Here is a 17,752-nt window from a genome sequence, read left to right on the forward strand (position 1 = left end):
ACTGCCCTCAGTATCTGATATTGGATTAACCTACTTATAGTCATCCTGACTAATCAAGGAAAAAGATTTAGTCATCTTGAGATTGCATGTTTTTCTAGTGAAGACTGAACTTTGGAAAGGAAATTGGGAAGTGGAAAATACAACACAAATAAGGTAAGCTATCAGAGAAAGCAGAGGATATACTATATAAGTATATTAGAATGAATAGTAAAGAAAAGATGAAGATGACTGCATAATCTTTTTAAATTCTTCTAAGTACACTTTTTTTTAAGATTGCCTGTACATTCCAGTATTGAGTGCATTTTTCAGTTTTATACTGTTCATATACTAATCCTAGCATTTGTTGAAATGCTATTTCTCAGAGTCAAAGCAAATCACACTTCAAGATCTCCTCACTTGGAAATGCTATATTTAAGAATACAGCCTACCATCTTTGTCTTCAGAATTGCACTTTAGCTGATTTTTTTTTCATTTCCACAGACTTTCTACAGTAATGTTATAATAATGAGTTTAAATTTTGTACTGTAAACTTACTCTTAAAATGTAATTTAGAGTTAAATTGGAAATTTAAACTTTCACTTACTTATACTTTGCAACTTGTTGCTTGAACATTTATTTGAAGATACTGCAAAATTTCCATTTGTATGTTTCAGATCATGCTGAAGTTCTAAAGTAAATTACTGAATAAGTGCTTGAATTTGAATCTGACTTGTTTCTTTCTTGATGAAACCTAGGGTTTTACTGGTAAAACCAAGACACCAAGAAATGTAGTTTTGTTTTTGTTTTATATCATTTTAATTGTGAACCATTTTTACTCTAGTTGTTCTTGATGAACTTCGTCTTAAGTTTGAAATAGGCTATATTAGGTCAATACTCTGCTTTTAACAGAATCAGTTAACTAAAATAAAAGTGCCTTGTAAATGCTGCCCTTTTGGGTTTGGGGTACTAAAACTGGTTTGGTAATTTCTGTGCGGTGCTGAATTGTGTTTTCTGGATATACCTTAAGGCATATTTCCAAGTTTTCCCTATTTCAGGTGGTGTTTCTTTTTCCAGAGTACAGTGTTCTGGCCTCTAATGCATGATGTTTGTTGCATGTCAAACCATAACTTTCACTGGTGTGAGATCAAATATTTTTGGGACCACGAAGGAGGGGGAGAGAGAGAGAAGTTATAATTGAATGAAATAACCACAAAGAAATTCTAGAAAAAGTGCATGTAGAAGATTAGTGGACATTAAAACACTTCAGCCATCTAAAAGAGCATAACAAATCCACTTGGTTTCTGCAAAAGGCTAGGTTAGCTGATCACCATAATATCTTTTGGGCTTAAAGATCTGAATAGATACCCTTTAATAGATGAATATAGTTCTATCAAAAGCTTAGTTTATAGAAATGTTTTCTGTTTACATGAAAAATGACCATACTTCTGCCCTATTTGTCTTCCTGAATCCTGTGATCAAAATCTGGGGACAGCTTCTATTCAAGTTTCTGCAATTACTTGCTCCTTCAGAATGTGCCGATTCAGAAGAACTTATGTAGGCCTTTCAGTCCTAATAGCTTTCTGTAGAAACCTGTAGTATGCCCTATTTTCCAATATTTGTGTACAGATAAAAGTTAAAGTAAAAAACCTGTATGTTAGAACCCTAAGGCCTTTAAGAAATAGCTATGTTTTAAAAGCCACTTGTAGTGGCTTTCATGAGGAACAAAAATCATCAAAGCCTTGAAGCACAGACAGTTCCCTCTCTTAATTAAGCCTTTGTTATTCTTCCCAACCTTCAGAGTTGATTGTATACAACACAGGCTGTTAAAATAGGTAAACAAATACAAATTGAATTAAGGATGTTCTGTCATTTGTGCTTTAATAGATGAATCAGTGTAAAAAGAAAACACAGTAAACTAGCTGGACAAAAGAAAAAATGAATAGTTTTATCTCAAGTAAACATAAGAGATGCTTTCAAGACCTGTCTACTGAAATGCATTCTTTTTGAAAGACTGAGTGTGTACCCACTCTGGGATGTTTTCTTGACAGCTTTGTTAGTAAAACCTTTTATAACCAGCTACGAGCCACAGCTTGTTAAACAGGTTATATAATGCTCTCCTACCAAAGAGGCTGGTGCACTGGTAAATTATGCAGAGGCAGACAGTGGGTTAGAATTCAGTCTGTTACCGTATCTCTATTTTCACTGACATGCACTTCCCCAATTCCTCCACATGCTAGTTTACTGTAGTGTACTTGGGTATCCTTGCCCTTTGTTATTGTTCCCACCTTTTTGAAGCTTGTCATATTAGACAGTCAGAATATTTCATAAGCAAATTCAGCCTATACCAACCCCACAAAACATAAGCCCAAGGGAACAGAGTCTACAAACTTTTAAGTTTATAGCTTAAATAGGTGGTGAATATAGGAGAGACATAGGAGATTACAATAAAATAATTGGTAATCTTCCTTACCAAAGCTTATTTAAGGTATAGCATGTGATAGCTGTAGCATTTTAAAACAGCAATAAGTTCTCCTTGGTATTAGAGTTTCCCTACCTTCATGAGGAACCTTCATGAAGTTGAAGGAAGAGGTAATAAACTGAAAAATCAATTTCTAGATTTAGTTTTGTTTATGGAATAAACAGAGAAGGAAAAATATCTATACAAGCAGTACCCTGAGAACCTTTCACAGGTCTGAATCTTTCACTATTCTGTTCACTCAAAAAAAGCTTTCATTTTGTGTTCTCTGATAGATGTATCTTTCTTTCTGGCTCTTGCCTTATTTCCTGCTTAAACTTCTTAAAATGTTATTTTATACATTTCAAAATCCCTCTAAAACATTTTATCTGATAGATTACATCTCTTGTCTGATTTTATTTGATCTAAATGTTTGTTTCTTTTGAGATACCTGTTTGACCAAGATAGTGCTTTTTTCAAGTGATGCAACAGTTCTGAAACATCTTTAGAGAGCAGTAGATGCTAAGAATTCTTAACATATTTTATTGTGACTTTAGGTACAAATAGAGTTTATAAAATTTCTAACATGCAGTCTCACTGATAGAGTTGAAGAGCTATTGTTCACTATTTTATCTGCAGTCACCCTGGTTACTTCAACTGGCTAACCTATTCTGGCCTATTACCTTATGCTTGAGATGATAAATATAAGCTATAAAATGGTAATACTTGTAGTTATGCTAACAGGAAGTAGCAGAAATGAGGTGATACAGAATCACTTTTTAAAAATAAATAAGCTTTTATTCAAGGTGGAAACTTTTACTATTGTAAAAATGAATGAATTTTTTACTCTAGGTTATTTCACGTTTATTTAAATTAGCCAAGCTTTGGGATAAATTTATTGTTAAATAGATGAACCAATAACAAGGACCAAAATAATTTGTTTTAAACACTTTTTCTCCTTTTGGTTTCCAAATTGGTTTTTACAATTTATAAAAAAACGTATTTTTTCTGCAATACTTCTAAAACAATGCATACTAAAGGCCTACTGAAATTTTGGCAGCCTGACTGACATAATGAAGAGTACTGAAAAAAGTGCAGATTTATTTCCACTAGGAAATGAAATATTCTCTGTCCTTTTATATAAGCTAAGGACATTGTATGGGTGTCTAGTCTAATGCAGGATATCCTGCTCCTTTCAATAAAGGATTCAGATTTTGCCTCTTCAAAAGGTAAATGTGCTTTACACCTTACTACTCTGTTGATCAGATTAACTTTCTTTATGAAAAAAGTGCATGAACAATACAATACATTCTAGACCTATTAGAACAGTAAAAAGAAAGTAATTATAGTAGTTAATAAAAGCAGTAATCCTTTACAAACTTAAATGTGCTGTATGTAAGCAGATACTTACTTCTTGTCCAACTGTTAAAATAAGACATAACAGTCCAACAGTTATCCTTCAAGCGTCAAAATCTGAAAAACCTATTTAATCTTCAGTGAGCATCGAACATGTAACAGGCAAGTGACCAAAAAGGGTTATATTCCTTTTTGATTTCTTTCATGTTTAGCTGGACTACTAAAGGATTATCCCTGTGCAAGCCATTCAGAAGTGATGCATGCCCAATTTAAAAATAATGATCGGGGACTTTGTCACACTAATCAATTGTGCATATCCAAGTGAGGAACTGGTTAGATAGCAATTTTAAAGATTTAGAGGTCTAAGCGTTGTTACAATGATGTATACCCATAATGTATAGTGTGTTAGTGATATATTACACACATGTACACAATGTGTGTATACATTACATAAGTATCATATAAAGAGATGACAGTAAAAAAAATGACTACACTACAGAGTAGTTTGTTTTGTTCTCAGCTGGAGTCCTGTACCCTGCTTTAAATAATAAGCTTCATGAATGAGAGAGATTATTTGGAAAAAGTTCATTGAGCAACATATGGATTGTGTTTTCCGTAATCTGATTAGAAAGGATTTCCTTCCTACAAGGAAAGATTTAGAACACTTGAAATGTTTAAAGGCTATTAAAAGGAGGAAGAAAAAAGCCTGGTCTGAATTTGTGTTGGATAGGACAAGAATGAATTGAATTCACAAGCACCATGGAAGGTTTAAGTGGGACTGAAGTTCTACAACATCCTCAGAAAAACTAAATATGCATTAAGGTACAGTGAAGTCCTCCTGACCCACTGACCCTAAGCAGTTAGCTGTCAGAAATGACAGAATTTGTTCTGAAGCATAGACACAGACTGGAGCAGTATATAAAAGAAACATTTATACCTGTTTTTCTCTCACAAATAAGCTTCTTCAATTATTTTCTTCAAAAGCTGATTGTCCTTCAGTTATGGCTGAAGCTACAGGCATTCATAGAATCCTAGAATGGTGAGGTTGGAAGGGACCTCTGGAGATCATCTAGGCCAACCCTCAGTGTAGCCGGTATGGGGACTGAACCCACGACCTTGGCATTAGCAGCACCACGCTCTAACCAACCGAGCTGAACCTAACCCCCATTGGTTCATTACAGTTTTGTTTCCCTCGTCTASAGCTGGTGCTCCTAAGACCTTAAAAGTTTTATTTCTCCTTTGATTCACACGTATAATTTAACATATTCTATTTACCTTCCCTCTTGCCTTATCAAAGAGCATTAAGACAAGCAAATGTAAATTGAAATTAAACAACCTAGGTGGAATGGTTTAAAATACATTTCACATAGATTAGGGTGGGGGTGGGGGGGGGAATTTTGAAAGCAGCCAGAATCAAGTGTTAGGAATTGGACTTAATATGTAATAAAGCAAGCTGTACAGTTATATTGTTGGTTATGGGACATTTTTTGTCACTGTTTTCCAAATCTAACAAGGTCACATATATTCAACTATGGTAAGATTTGAAGTATATAAACCATTGCTGTTTCATTTTGAGTTCAGAAGAAATTAAGTATGGTGCTTATTTAAAAAGTAATGATTTTTATTAAATAATTAAATTAATTGAATTAATTGAAAAAATTGAGTTTTATTAAATTCATGTTCATGCATAAAAAAATCTAAATTCATAGTTTAAGTAGTTATCCGTTATATAAATTACATATACTTGGAAGTTTACATTGCTGACAAACTTCAGTGACATTTTTGAGAGAGCAAATGGTTCACTTTTTGCTAATTGGAATTTAATAGTATCTCACAATACATTGAGAGTTGAATGTTTTTATTTCAAAATAGTATGCAAGATGCAAGCAATGTTTGATTTTTTTTTTCCATAGGACTAGAGATAGCAATTACTCTTTCAACATCTGTAGTTCTTTTCTTAGTTGTTGGACCTATTTCGTTATGAACCAATAAACAGAAAAAAAAACCCAATAATGACTAAAAAAGTCAAATACTTCTAAGACATCCTAAGGAGCAAATAACTACAGAATGTCATTTTACAGGTGAAAATTTCAGTATCAAGCAATAATCTGCATACCTGACCCATTATCTGCCCACTGAAAAAAGCCACATTGTTTTTCCTTCACAAAAGGGCACACAAAAAAGTTCTTTCCATTATTGGGACCAATCTTCAACACAGTCTTCATAACACAGCGCTTCCCATGGTTACAGAATGGAAAATTCAAATCAGCCCACTGCCAAAAGAAATAGTTTTAGTGTATGTGATGGCTATGAATTCCTTATTTTAAAATTGGTAATAGAAATTTGAAATAGATCTACAGAGGAGGCTTTAGCAGGTAAGTGTACTTCTCCTGATAGTTAAGACAACTTGTTGTCTTTTGTGATTAATGATTTTAGATTTTTCTGTAACATTAATTGTAACTACATATAACTTAGTGTTAAATATTTTAACTTTGTAACTTTAGAATACACACATTCTTTAAAATTAAGGTGTCACAGTTATTACTGTCCTGAATTCATTTGCAGCTGCCTGATAGTAAATGACTGAGACAACTCTTCTCAGTTAAATAAGGAGCAGTAGCCACAAGTTGCAGCTGGAACAGTCTCATTAGGCATTAGCACAGCAGTTATCTAGACATTATGGCATCTCCGTCTGTGGAGGTTTTCAAGATTTTGGCTAGACAGATACATGTGTTGGTAAAAGTCCTGCTTCAAGCAGGAGGTTAAACTAAACAGCTTCTAGAAGTCCCTTCCAATCAACATTCCTACTATGTATCTCTCCTACTTTGCACTCAGTTAGATTGAGTATTTGTACAAGCAGATGCCTGCCTTCAAAGCTATAAGAAGTAAATAATAAACTGCTCATTCATAGCTACCATTATGTTCTCAGTTTCAATTCAGTGTGCAAAAGTATCCAAAATGACCTTAAGCTTTAAATGGATTATATCTTTCCACAATTACAGAGACTAGGGTAAGTGAGCAGCAAGGAGACCTACTGAATTAAGGAAATGGCATATAATCTTATTTATTAGAAAACAGACTCCGAAATCTTATACGTACTTGAAAGTAGTCACACCGAGATTCTCTGGGTAGAGGACAAGTATAAAACTGTCTGCCCTTGTTTTCTCCTTCCTTTCTCACAACTCTGAGGCTGCAGAGGCGGCTATGTTTAGTGCAGCGAGGATGGCCCGTGTTTAACGTACAAATACCATCTGTCATATTAACTTGATGTTTGCTGTAATGACAGGTTAAAAAATTACTTCTGCATAATGTTAAAGGGAGTACCAACACCACATCCAGACAAAGAATGCTTTCTCCTACTGTTAGGATAGCACACTCAATGTACTTTTGCACACAGTGGCAGCCAACAAGCTTGCTTTTCTAATGCACACTATTGTGCTTTTAAGTAAAGATGAGTGATTCCTAGGAGTGAACAGACAACTTTAACTCTGTGCTCATCTTCTAGGTACTATACCAGTTTTCCCTATCATTAACTATTGTTTTAAACTATTTGAACATATTCTTATATTCATCTGCAAAACAAATCATAGTCCCTATATTGTATCCTCCTTCCCAAATTCCAACATGCACTAAAAGAATTCTCTCAGAAGAGGAAGAAAAAAACCCACAACAATATCAAGTAATTACTCAAGGTCACAGATGTTTGTGCGCTTCACAGATGCACTTCACATCCTCTTCAATAAAAAGTTACTATAATGCTCCAAATCGTATTCTGACAAAAAGTAATCTAGCTGAGCAGGTGGAAGTGTTCTCTGAAGGAGATAAAGTTTCTGTCTTCGTTCCTCATGACTGAACTAGCCAGAGATTATCTGAATGGAATTCACAAGGCTCTTCTTTTTCACATTACAATTTTTAAAAAAGGTTAGTATCTCTGAAATAGATATTGCTAATCTATTTACAGAGCAGAAAAGCAGTGATGAAACCACAGTAAAAACAGAAAAGATTAATTAGTTCACTCCATTCTTGCTAAGTTTTTCAGCTTAGGAGCTTTATGTTGTGTTTTATATCTGGACGGTGACAGTCCTGTAGACATCAGCAAAGTTTTCTTCCAACATCTCATTAAAATGAGACACGTTTCTGGCACAGCTTCAGAAAAAAACAAACTCCCTCAAACTGTAGATATGTTTAAATTGATGACTTGCCATAACTACCTGTTGCTGTCTCATTTTCTTTGTGCTTCCCTCTAGTCTCAATTATCCTGCCTACGTCCTCAGTTCTCTGTAGCCCTTTACTGCGTAAGGAGAATCTGTATTCATACAGCCTAGTATGCCAGCAAGCAAGATCTGATTTCACAACCAGGTGCTTCAACAGTGAAAAATACTTCTACATTTCAGAAGAAATACATCACCAAGAATTTTGTAGCATATCATGAATGTCTTTCACATTCACTCTATATAATTCATCACCGTTAATTATATCAACTTTGCACTCCCATTATTGCTGTGGATCTCTGCCAGTCTTTTCCCTGACAACTTCAATAAGTTCTCACCAAATTTCTCTTAACTAGACTATGGATGTGTCTGAATAGGGCTGTGTAGCTGTAAAAATTTAGGATGGGTGGACTGTCAAGTAATTACATGTAGGATGAGGGAAAGATTAAGAGAAAATAGCATTGGGAGGTTCTTCAAATTACCAGTACAGAGGTTCATACCCTGGACAAATATTGAAAATTGCTAGTTTACAAATCATTTTAATTAGAATAAGTCAGTCATTTGGCTACTCTCATTATGCTGTAAGAATTTAAACATTTAAAGAGAGATAAAAAGATTTATCTTTCGTGCTTCTAATTTTCAGATAGATAGCATTTTAGCAGAGTTCCCATCACAGACCTGTTTCTCTTCTCTTTAGGTTGCAATAGGTAAAAAAGCTAAGCATATATGCTCTTGCAAATAACAAAAGTAAAGGATTAAAGACCATCTCTTTAAACAAGGAAAACAAATTAATGATCAAAATAGTAAGAAAAGATCACCTGTCTACTTTAAAGAGGGACATCAGTTCACATTTTGGAATCTTTCATAATGATTTCAAGATCTCTCTAAGAATACAGCAACTACATCACTAATGCAAGCAGTGATCAGATAGTTCTTTAGACAGAACTGGTCCAGTTTACTGATTAGAGCTATACTGTGCTATTCCATGTAAAAATCTGAACTATGAACAGCAGTTCAGTTAACAACAGGACTGGCTAGATGCCAAAATCAGGACTTTTTCAGTAAAAGTCTAGGTCATTAAGTGTTTTTGAAATCTGAATGTAATTCTAGTTACCCAGGAATAAGTTACCTCTGACAGAAATCTGAAGCCAATGTCCGAACCCTACAGTATTCCATTAGTCTTCAGGTATAAAGTTTGTTTATGTGATTATAAAAAGACTTATTTACATTTTAGAATAACATACCTGATACCTATATTATGCTGGAGAACAGGGGATATATGATCAGTTTTCTGCTTCTTTTGGACTGGTTTGAAAGAGAGAGGCTGCTGATGGGAGGATGAAGCCATAGCCGTGACATTTGTTGAACAGTACTTGTCTATGCTTCCCCCTGACTGGAATACATTATTTTGGATTTGATCCAAATTTCTCTTTGGTGAATCATGCTGAGTGTGTCCATCAGATATTTGGGTATTGTTTCTCAGAACAACTTTGCTACCAAGGTCTGTTAAGACAAGGGTTGTATGTCCAAATGCAGCTTTCCTGTTGATCTTTATTTCTACACTTGGCTTTCCAAAATCATTACAAGGGTACTTCATTAAGCTTCTGTTAAAGGCTGCAGAATCTTCATCATTCTCTATCTTTGGAACTAAGGAAAAATAAAACATTGGTTATAATCCATCTGTGTAGAGCAAGTCTATAGATCATATTTATAATCTACAACTGTTCACAGAGCGAAACAATGAATTTACTTCTGTTTACTTTACATCTTGAAAGATCGTAAAACCTGTCACAGATTAGATATAACACCAAATTTCTTCAGTTACCAAAGCTATTACAGTTTTGGAGCCAACATTGTGTATTTCAGGATAACGTTACAGTTATTTGAATAGGGCTAGATTTGAAGAGTATTCTATACTTGAAAGCTATAGGAGAGGATGGAAGACAGGGAACCTTAATGCCTGTAAGATAAGAGACATAAGCAAAGCCATATTTAAAAACAAAACAACCCCCCCCCCAACTCAGATAACACTTCTACAATGTAAAGTCTTATTAAAGAAAAAAAAAGTTTGTAATAGTATTCCATTAAATCTAACAAGTTTTCAAATTCCAAGCCTGTTTGCAGTAATAGCATATAGCTAAAGAAGCAAAACTTAGAAGTAGTATGGGAAAAGAAATGGAACAAGATTTTGATAGAAAGCTTTAGAGATCTGTGCTGTGCAGAGGTTGCTATATATTTTAAGATCCAGCAAAGAGTATTAATTCTAGGAGAGACGTTGATTGGTAAATCTGAGTCTGTGTGCAGATTAAAGGTTATAGGTTTCTGGCACTGATTTTGCAGTGAAAGAACAAGGTGATTAGCCTCTGCTGGCAACAAATCCTATGCTATGCACAAAAATATACTTTTCTTGATTCCTGGCTTGGGAAACTGGGAGTTTAACTGGAATAAGAGAGGAGTTTGATACACACCATTCCATTCATACAAGGTGGTATCTAGAGTGAATCAACACTTACGTTAAAAAAATGATTTAAACTGATTTTGTAAAAAACAGGCATCAGTACCCTAAGATGCTTCTTCAAGCAGGCTGAGAGGTTTTTGGCACTTTGAAAAGTATGGCTCAAAGTACCTTCAAGAGCTATGAGAATCTGTGATCTTTAATTTCAATTTCAGCATATATACTTTAAGTCATGTTGTTAAATCCAAACAACTTTTAAACAATCAGTCCTGGAGCTTAAATAAATGCATTAATTCTTCTCAAATATGAAGAGCCTGTATACTACTGAAAAGTAGCTTCCCTCAGTTTTGCAGAATTAAGGCTAGAAAAATAAAAGATTAAGTTGTAGTATGCAGACTTCTGACACTTTATTGAGTTATTCTGTAGGCACAGCAAGAAGTAAGCGGAGGGTTAGTTTTTAAAGTAGAAGAGTTTCAATTAATAGAGCTGTTATAGGATCAGCTTTAGTTCTAAGAAGTCACATACATGCACACCTTTAGACTTATGTTTCTTGGAATACATGGAACAATTCAAATATCTCGGAGTGTGAGTGTTGATCCACCTAACTTCCTGTAAATCCAATTGCAGAATAATTACAACACTTTTACTACAGAAAATGAAGAGCAGAGCTTAGTTTTCTCTTTCACATTTGAAAAAACGAAACAAAAAACCTACCAAACCCACACACAGGTTTCAGGGCCAAGGTGAAGTCCATTACTTCACTCATCTGTTTTTAATCTGTATTTCTAAACAGAAATCTGGACAGAAGGCTGTCATACTCATGACATACTGAATGAGTATGTTACTCATTCAGTTCTATTTCCATTTTCTTTTCACTTTCTATGTCTCATGCACTGCTGCTGCTGCTCAATGAGAGTCTAGGTAGTAGCAGTAAAGCTTCAGTAAGAGATAAACAACAAATTTAGGAAGCAAGTCCTGAACCATCCCTATTTTGAACTTGGAGTTAGCCTATATACCTAGCCCATAAGAAACCCTGACTCATCCTTTGCAAAGAGTTCTAAAATACACTCTCCTAGTGCTTTTGTTCACATGAAAGAATAGAAATTACTTTTTGCCCTCCCCCCACAGCAATTTTCTTCTCTATCAGAAATATGCTGCAAACATTTGATGACTTTAAGGGGAGCTGAAAGAATGAGAGAATGGCATTTTGTCTCACTCCTTCCCCCATTAAAAACAAAGGGTCGCAGAAATTGCTTGTCCATAGAATCCTCACTTGCACACAAACCTAAAAGATTGGATATTTTTAGTGTTTTAGTTTAAGACAAGACAGTTTCCATGATTGGTTCCATAAGATTCTCCCAAAATCTGGCTTTAAAGTTAGTGAAAGTTACATAAAAATGATTTACAGTTTACCTATGAGGCACTTTTCTATAGTTTTATGGTTCTGAAAATGGCATCAAATATACAATCCTCTTCCCTCCCCCCAATCCAAGTTCCAAACTATCTTTCAATACCTTCAGGCCTTGAAGTCAAGCAGGCATCACAAATTTTAGCAGAAGGCTTGTTTATTAGGGTACAGCGCATACATGTCCACTCTTCTTCAGATTTCTGAGCTACATGTTCATTAGAGCATGACCCCCTGCCATATGCCCAGCCAATTAAGCTATTTCTAGTTGGCAGCTTGCTGTGAAAAAAAGAATGATGTTAGCATTTTGTGATGTTTCTTCTACAAATTACCCTACACCACTATGTGCAGGGAGACACAGGGCTAGTGAACGCAGTGTTACAGCTGTCTATTCGAGCTTGGACAGCATGTCATGATTAGAATTTGATCTTTTTCTTTACCTAAAGGGCAAATCTTCCCCAATGCTGGAGAGGTAATATAAATAAAAATATTCAAACTGAAGTTGACAGAAAGCTAATTATTGTCCCGTTATACTCTATGGCACAATACTCCAGCCTTTCTCAAATTCTGTACCATTTTCAAGTACTGCAGCAAGAAATCTGGGGAGAAATGAAGATTGTTCTAATATTTTTGCTTCTACAGAATGCTAGCTAACAAATGCATTAACAAATGAAGAATTGTCCAGAGGCTGATACAAAGAAATTCACACAATATAACAAACAAATTTCTTGTTTATCATTTAAATGATAGCCATTAGGTCGTGTTATCGTAACAGCCAACAGAACTGAAAACCTTAAACTTAGAAAATTTGTCCTGTGTGTCACCATTTGCTAAAATACTTTTAACATTTAGGAGCCTGTTCAAAATTAATAATTTTCTTTCTTGCTTCATGATTTTCTCCTCTCATTAAAGGAAAGATGTCAGAAATGTTCAGAAATGTCCTACTTGTGACTGGTGAGCCAAAACTGTACTACAAACACTTCAATAGATTTTATTTGTATTTATATTCCTGTAAACTATCACAGAATGGCCGAGGTTGGAAGGGACCTCTGGAGGTCATCTAGTCCACCCCTGCCTTGCTCAAGCAGGGTCACCCTAGAGCACATTGCCCAGGATTGTGTCCTAACGGCTTTTGAGTACGTCCAAGGACGGAGACTCAACAACCTCTCTGGGCAACCTGTTCCAGTGCTCGGTCATGTTCAATGATAGCACCTTCTCATGTTGGCAGATTTATTTGCTGAGAATCATAGTTACTATTTTGCAATCATTGCATGTTATCAAGGACTACTTTTGCCATAATATCCAGATGTTGTTAGCATATTAAATATAACAGAAACTGTTATCAGTAAGGGATATATGCGAATTTTAAAGTACTATGGTTGATAAGTGTTCAAACATTTTTCTGCCTAACTTGTCATGAAATTATGCACATTCTGGAGACTTTTTAATATTAAAAATTTAAATATTTCAATTAAAAAATAAAATGCTATTTTGGGGAATTGTTGAGATATTCGTCAGACCTGTCATTTATTCTGCAATTGTCACTCTCAACAGGCTTCCAAGATATGCTTCTTTTGTAATGGTAGGGATATCCATTACCTACCACATCTTTCTCAGCAAGAAGGGTATGGACAATAATGAGAAATGCTCACAGTTCAGACATCCTGTGCTGTCAAGAGCTAGAATAGACATTACAGCAGCATTCACCAAAATACTGCGGCTAAATAAGAAACAGCTTAAGTAGTAAGTCTGTATTAAAAATGGATAGTTTCACATTATTAAATCATTTCTACTACTGAGGTATCAAAGATGCATTACTAGACTGATTATATTCAGCATATCCTATGTGTAATCTGGTATGTTTTCCTGTTTTACCTGTTTATCATGAGATAGGGGAAAAAACGTGTTTTAGAGATTCAGGGTACATTTGATTTGATAAGGTAGCTTATAATAGATGTTTTGTTCATATTTTCAAGTGAGTAAAATCATAAGCTACAGAATTTGACCCAAGAACCCACTGGGTGAAATACTACAGCTTATGATCTGCAATAAGTCAGTCTGATCACAATGGCTCCTTTTGGCCTTGAAACGTGAAAAGCTTGAAATGGCAGATAAGCATTTAGTGGCCATTTGAGTTAAACATACTTTGATAACAGCTACTGCATAATAGAAAACACAGACCAGCAGAATACAACAATTTGACATTATGATGAGGATATCACTAGAAATGACTATTTTACAGCTACTTTTACCACATTTTTTTAATTGGAAGATACCACTGTTTTATTGTTTTCTTAAAAAAAAAATGCAACAGATTTTTTTTTTAAATAAATTCCACCATAGCTACTTTTCTGCGAGAGAGAGAGAGAGACAGAGAGAGAGACAGGAGAAATTATTTTTTCCTGTACTATTTTCTATTTGACTCATTGGAACATTGTTGTCCTCTTACTTCCTTGCAAAATATTTCTCATTATAACCTTTGAAAATATAGCAAATTGAGGTTATCAGCATGTGAAATATTTATCTTCCATGCTGGACTTTTCTTTGTTTGATCTGTGCTCAGGGATGATTTTTAAATCTTAAGCAAGAATCCCTTCAGCCATCTGAGTTACAGTTGTCTTAAAAGAAGGGGGCAGGAGAGGGATTTGCAGGTTGTGTAAATCTTATCCTCTCCCCCCACCTCCACCCAAAAATGTATGTAATAATGAAGGCAAAGTTTGTACAGAACAGTATGTTTTATTAGACTGACAAAGCTCAAAATAAAAAAGCAAGCTTCTGAGGCCTGAGATGAAAATTTTCAAGAGCAACATAAGTGTTTACGAGTGAGTAAGACTCTTCTGAAACCATTACTTTTTGCCTCTGTGTGGTATCAAATGCGTTTTGTGCTTTTTTAAAAATAAAAAGCAAAAAAGCTGCTGCTAACACAATTCACATGGAACATTCAGCGGCACACTTTACTAAAATCTTTCCAAAACCTGTAAGAAGGAAGAAAAAGTGTTCTAAGTACACTAACAATTAAGAAAGCATGGAATCTATGACTTCAGAAGCTCTACAAGATTTGCTGCATTCTGAATTTACTTAAGTTTAGTTTTTCCTCATAACTTTCTAGCTAGAACAAAATAGCACAGATGCAAAGCTGTCTAGCTGTTCCTATTTGATTGGAGGGGGCTGTAAAGGGGCACGCATTTCTTTCTTCCCTCCACCATTCAACTCAGTGGTATGTAAACATTCAAGCCTATTATTTTGATAATATCAAGAATATGGTGCAGTTTTTCCAGAAACAGTGCATAATTCTGCATACTATGAATTGTTCAATACAATTCCCACATTTGGTTACAGTACTAGCTATTTAATAGAAGTTAGGCCCTTTGAAATACATAGGTATCAAGAAACCAGTTTTAAACACTTGTAAATGCCAAAATATTTATTTTTGTAAAGTCAAGAAACTTTGGATATTAAATGCACAAGGATCCACCATATTTGTGAACTGATGTTTTCTTGCTGTTACAGCACTTTTCAGACAACAACTATGCTCAAGTGTTACAGAATCACAGTCATACTGTTAGAGAGATACTGTGAGAAAAACCTTGCAAATAGTTAATGAGACTCAAGGACAAGGGAGAGAGAAAAACAGTACTGCAAAGGATAACCAGCTCTGGCTAAAGAACCTTGATGAAACCACAGCGCTTTGAAGAATGCGAGGGGTARGTAAGACAAAAACAGCAGAATAACCCAGAAGTGACCTTAGGTTCATTAAGGCTTATTAACATATTAAACTWCACACCCCTAAATGAATAATGAGATGGAAATGACATGATAATGATGTTACTGCCTCTTCTTCGCTTCCTATGCTAATTAACARGAATGTGAAAGCACAAGCRCAGRGCGATTACCTGAGGTAATGAAACTGTAACCAATAGAAAGATTTGTATAAAATACTCCCTGAAAAGTGTGTATAGATCAAGAATGAGAGGGGGAGAAGGTGTGCTAGCTTTGTGGATTTACCACCTAGCACCCATCTCTGCGCAGAAATGAAATAAACAAATATCTCGACCCTGTGTGTCTATTGGTTGCTTGCACACCGGGTAATAGMACCCAGATTTTGGGACAACAATACCTCAGATTGACAAGCTGGGGATCAGTCTTTTGGCATCGACAGCAAAAGTAGGTCATCCTGTCGTTCTCTCCTAAACGACATACCGTGATCTTCCCATTGCACTGATGACAGGTAGGGCACCTGTATACTTTGTAGTGTTTGTAGAGTGGAGAACCTGTTTTGCGACACTAAAGCAGAACATATTTAGAATACAAGTTAAAGACCCAATAAAAATTTAATTTCAACTGAAGTCAACATTAAAAAAGGCCAAAAAAGGCAAAAAATCCCCCCCATATGTAAACTGACAGTTGAATTACTACACAAAGACATTTAAGGGATACTCATAAATGCTATTACCTGTACTTCAGACTTACGAAAGAGTTGACTCCAAATCTAGACTAGAGTCTGGAATTCTCCACATAATAAAGAATAGAACGAAACCAGAAAACATACTTGCATGGCACAGGCAAACATATGCCAGGAATCCAGCCTGAGTCTGGCTAGATCAGCTAAGTCTGATTTAGCACCAGTCTTTGACCTACTCCCTGCTGGAGTGTTCCCAAGGAATTTCACAAGCAGCAACATAGCATAGCACAAAAAAAGAAAAACAAACAAAAAAATCAACAAAAAGCCCCCCAGAGGCAGCTCAGGCCTGACACTACAATCTGGGTTAATCAAACTTCCCAAAACCTGGAGAATGGCACAATGCCATATTCCAGAGACTCCGTATGAGCCAGCCTGAACCCAGTAAAGTTTCACATCAGCACAAGCCATGCAAAACACAAGCTGGCCCTTGAAGAGCCATGCCAGGCCTCCTAGATTGTGGCAGAAAGTCATATTAAGGGAAGCATGGTACTAGTTTAGTACATGTGATCTAATTAGCCTCCAGAAGGCTGACAAGCAAGCACATCTCATGAGAAAATTTGCATGAAGTCATCATAGGCTGATAAAACTGGTGAAGAAAAACAAATAGAAAAGAAAGTAGGAGAGCCAAGCCAGCTCTGGAGAGTTACATGAGAATCAGCACCATAGTCACAGTTCCATAAGCACAGATCAGATGATATCAGAGCTGGCCTAGCAAAACCAGCCCAGCTCTGACAGGCTCCAGCTCCACAATGCTTGAGGACTCATGGATTTTTCTGAGAATACAGGTGGCTCAACATATTTGCTTCTGCTGCAGCCATATTAACTAGCCTTGCTGAATGACAGCTGTTTCTGCTTTTGAAAGTACAATTCACTATCCAGTAATTTAACTGGAAAGTATTTCTATTACATATTTGCTTGAATATTGACAAGCAGTTTGTTTTTTCATGGATTTCTCCTAAAGGTTGGAGTTAATTTCTTATCTGTAGAACCACCACTCAGTAACTTAAAAGCCAAACAAAAGCAGCAATTATTTACATCAATAAGATTGCACATCTTTGGATCTGTAAGGGATTATTTGAAATAATAATACAGTATTATTATTAGAATAATATTTATAAGAACAAATATTGTGTAAGTATGGATTATAAAAATTTTGAAAATAGATAAACAGAGCTACAGAAGTTTAAGTGATTTGTTTACTGTCACTCCAAAAGCCTGTTACACATCTAAAGGTCTCAGTATTATAGCTAATGCAGAACTGGTGCTCTCTCTTTACTGCTAGGTTTCACCAGTATGGAGAGTGAGATTTCCCTTGCCTGGAGAGATTGAACACTTCTCTTCAGTGAGTTGAGGGAGAAGCAGGAATTTAAGCAGTTTTACTATTAAATTTTTATTATTAAACTGTATTAAACAGTTAAATTTTTAGCCT

At 35.4% G+C, this 17,752-nt stretch overlaps 1 protein-coding gene and 1 long non-coding RNA gene across 2 annotated transcripts in view; one reads left to right on the forward strand and one right to left on the reverse strand.

The window, feature by feature from the left end:
• LOC146592261 (uncharacterized) lies at window positions 1-8,402 on the forward strand. Its single transcript, XR_014896630.1, has 3 exons — window positions 1-153; window positions 5,872-6,165; window positions 8,038-8,402. It is a non-coding gene; the product is annotated as an uncharacterized LOC146592261 (long non-coding RNA).
• NEIL3 (nei like DNA glycosylase 3) overlaps window positions 5,680-17,752 on the reverse strand; it is a 24,138-nt gene continuing 12,065 nt past the window's right edge. The window contains exons 6-10 of the mRNA XM_085311392.1: window positions 15,979-16,145; window positions 11,971-12,140; window positions 9,246-9,648; window positions 6,890-7,064; window positions 5,680-6,063 (exon numbers count right to left, since the gene is read on the reverse strand). Coding sequence (XP_085167518.1) covers window positions 5,887-6,063; window positions 6,890-7,064; window positions 9,246-9,648; window positions 11,971-12,140; window positions 15,979-16,145 — 1,092 coding nt within the window. The 3' untranslated portion in view covers window positions 5,680-5,886. The remainder of the gene's footprint in view (window positions 6,064-6,889; window positions 7,065-9,245; window positions 9,649-11,970; window positions 12,141-15,978; window positions 16,146-17,752) is intronic.

Source organism: Rhea americana, unplaced genomic scaffold (assembly GCF_003343005.1).
Source record: "Rhea americana isolate MKP2758 unplaced genomic scaffold, rheAme1 scaffold_34, whole genome shotgun sequence".
NCBI lineage: Eukaryota > Metazoa > Chordata > Aves > Rheiformes > Rheidae > Rhea > Rhea americana.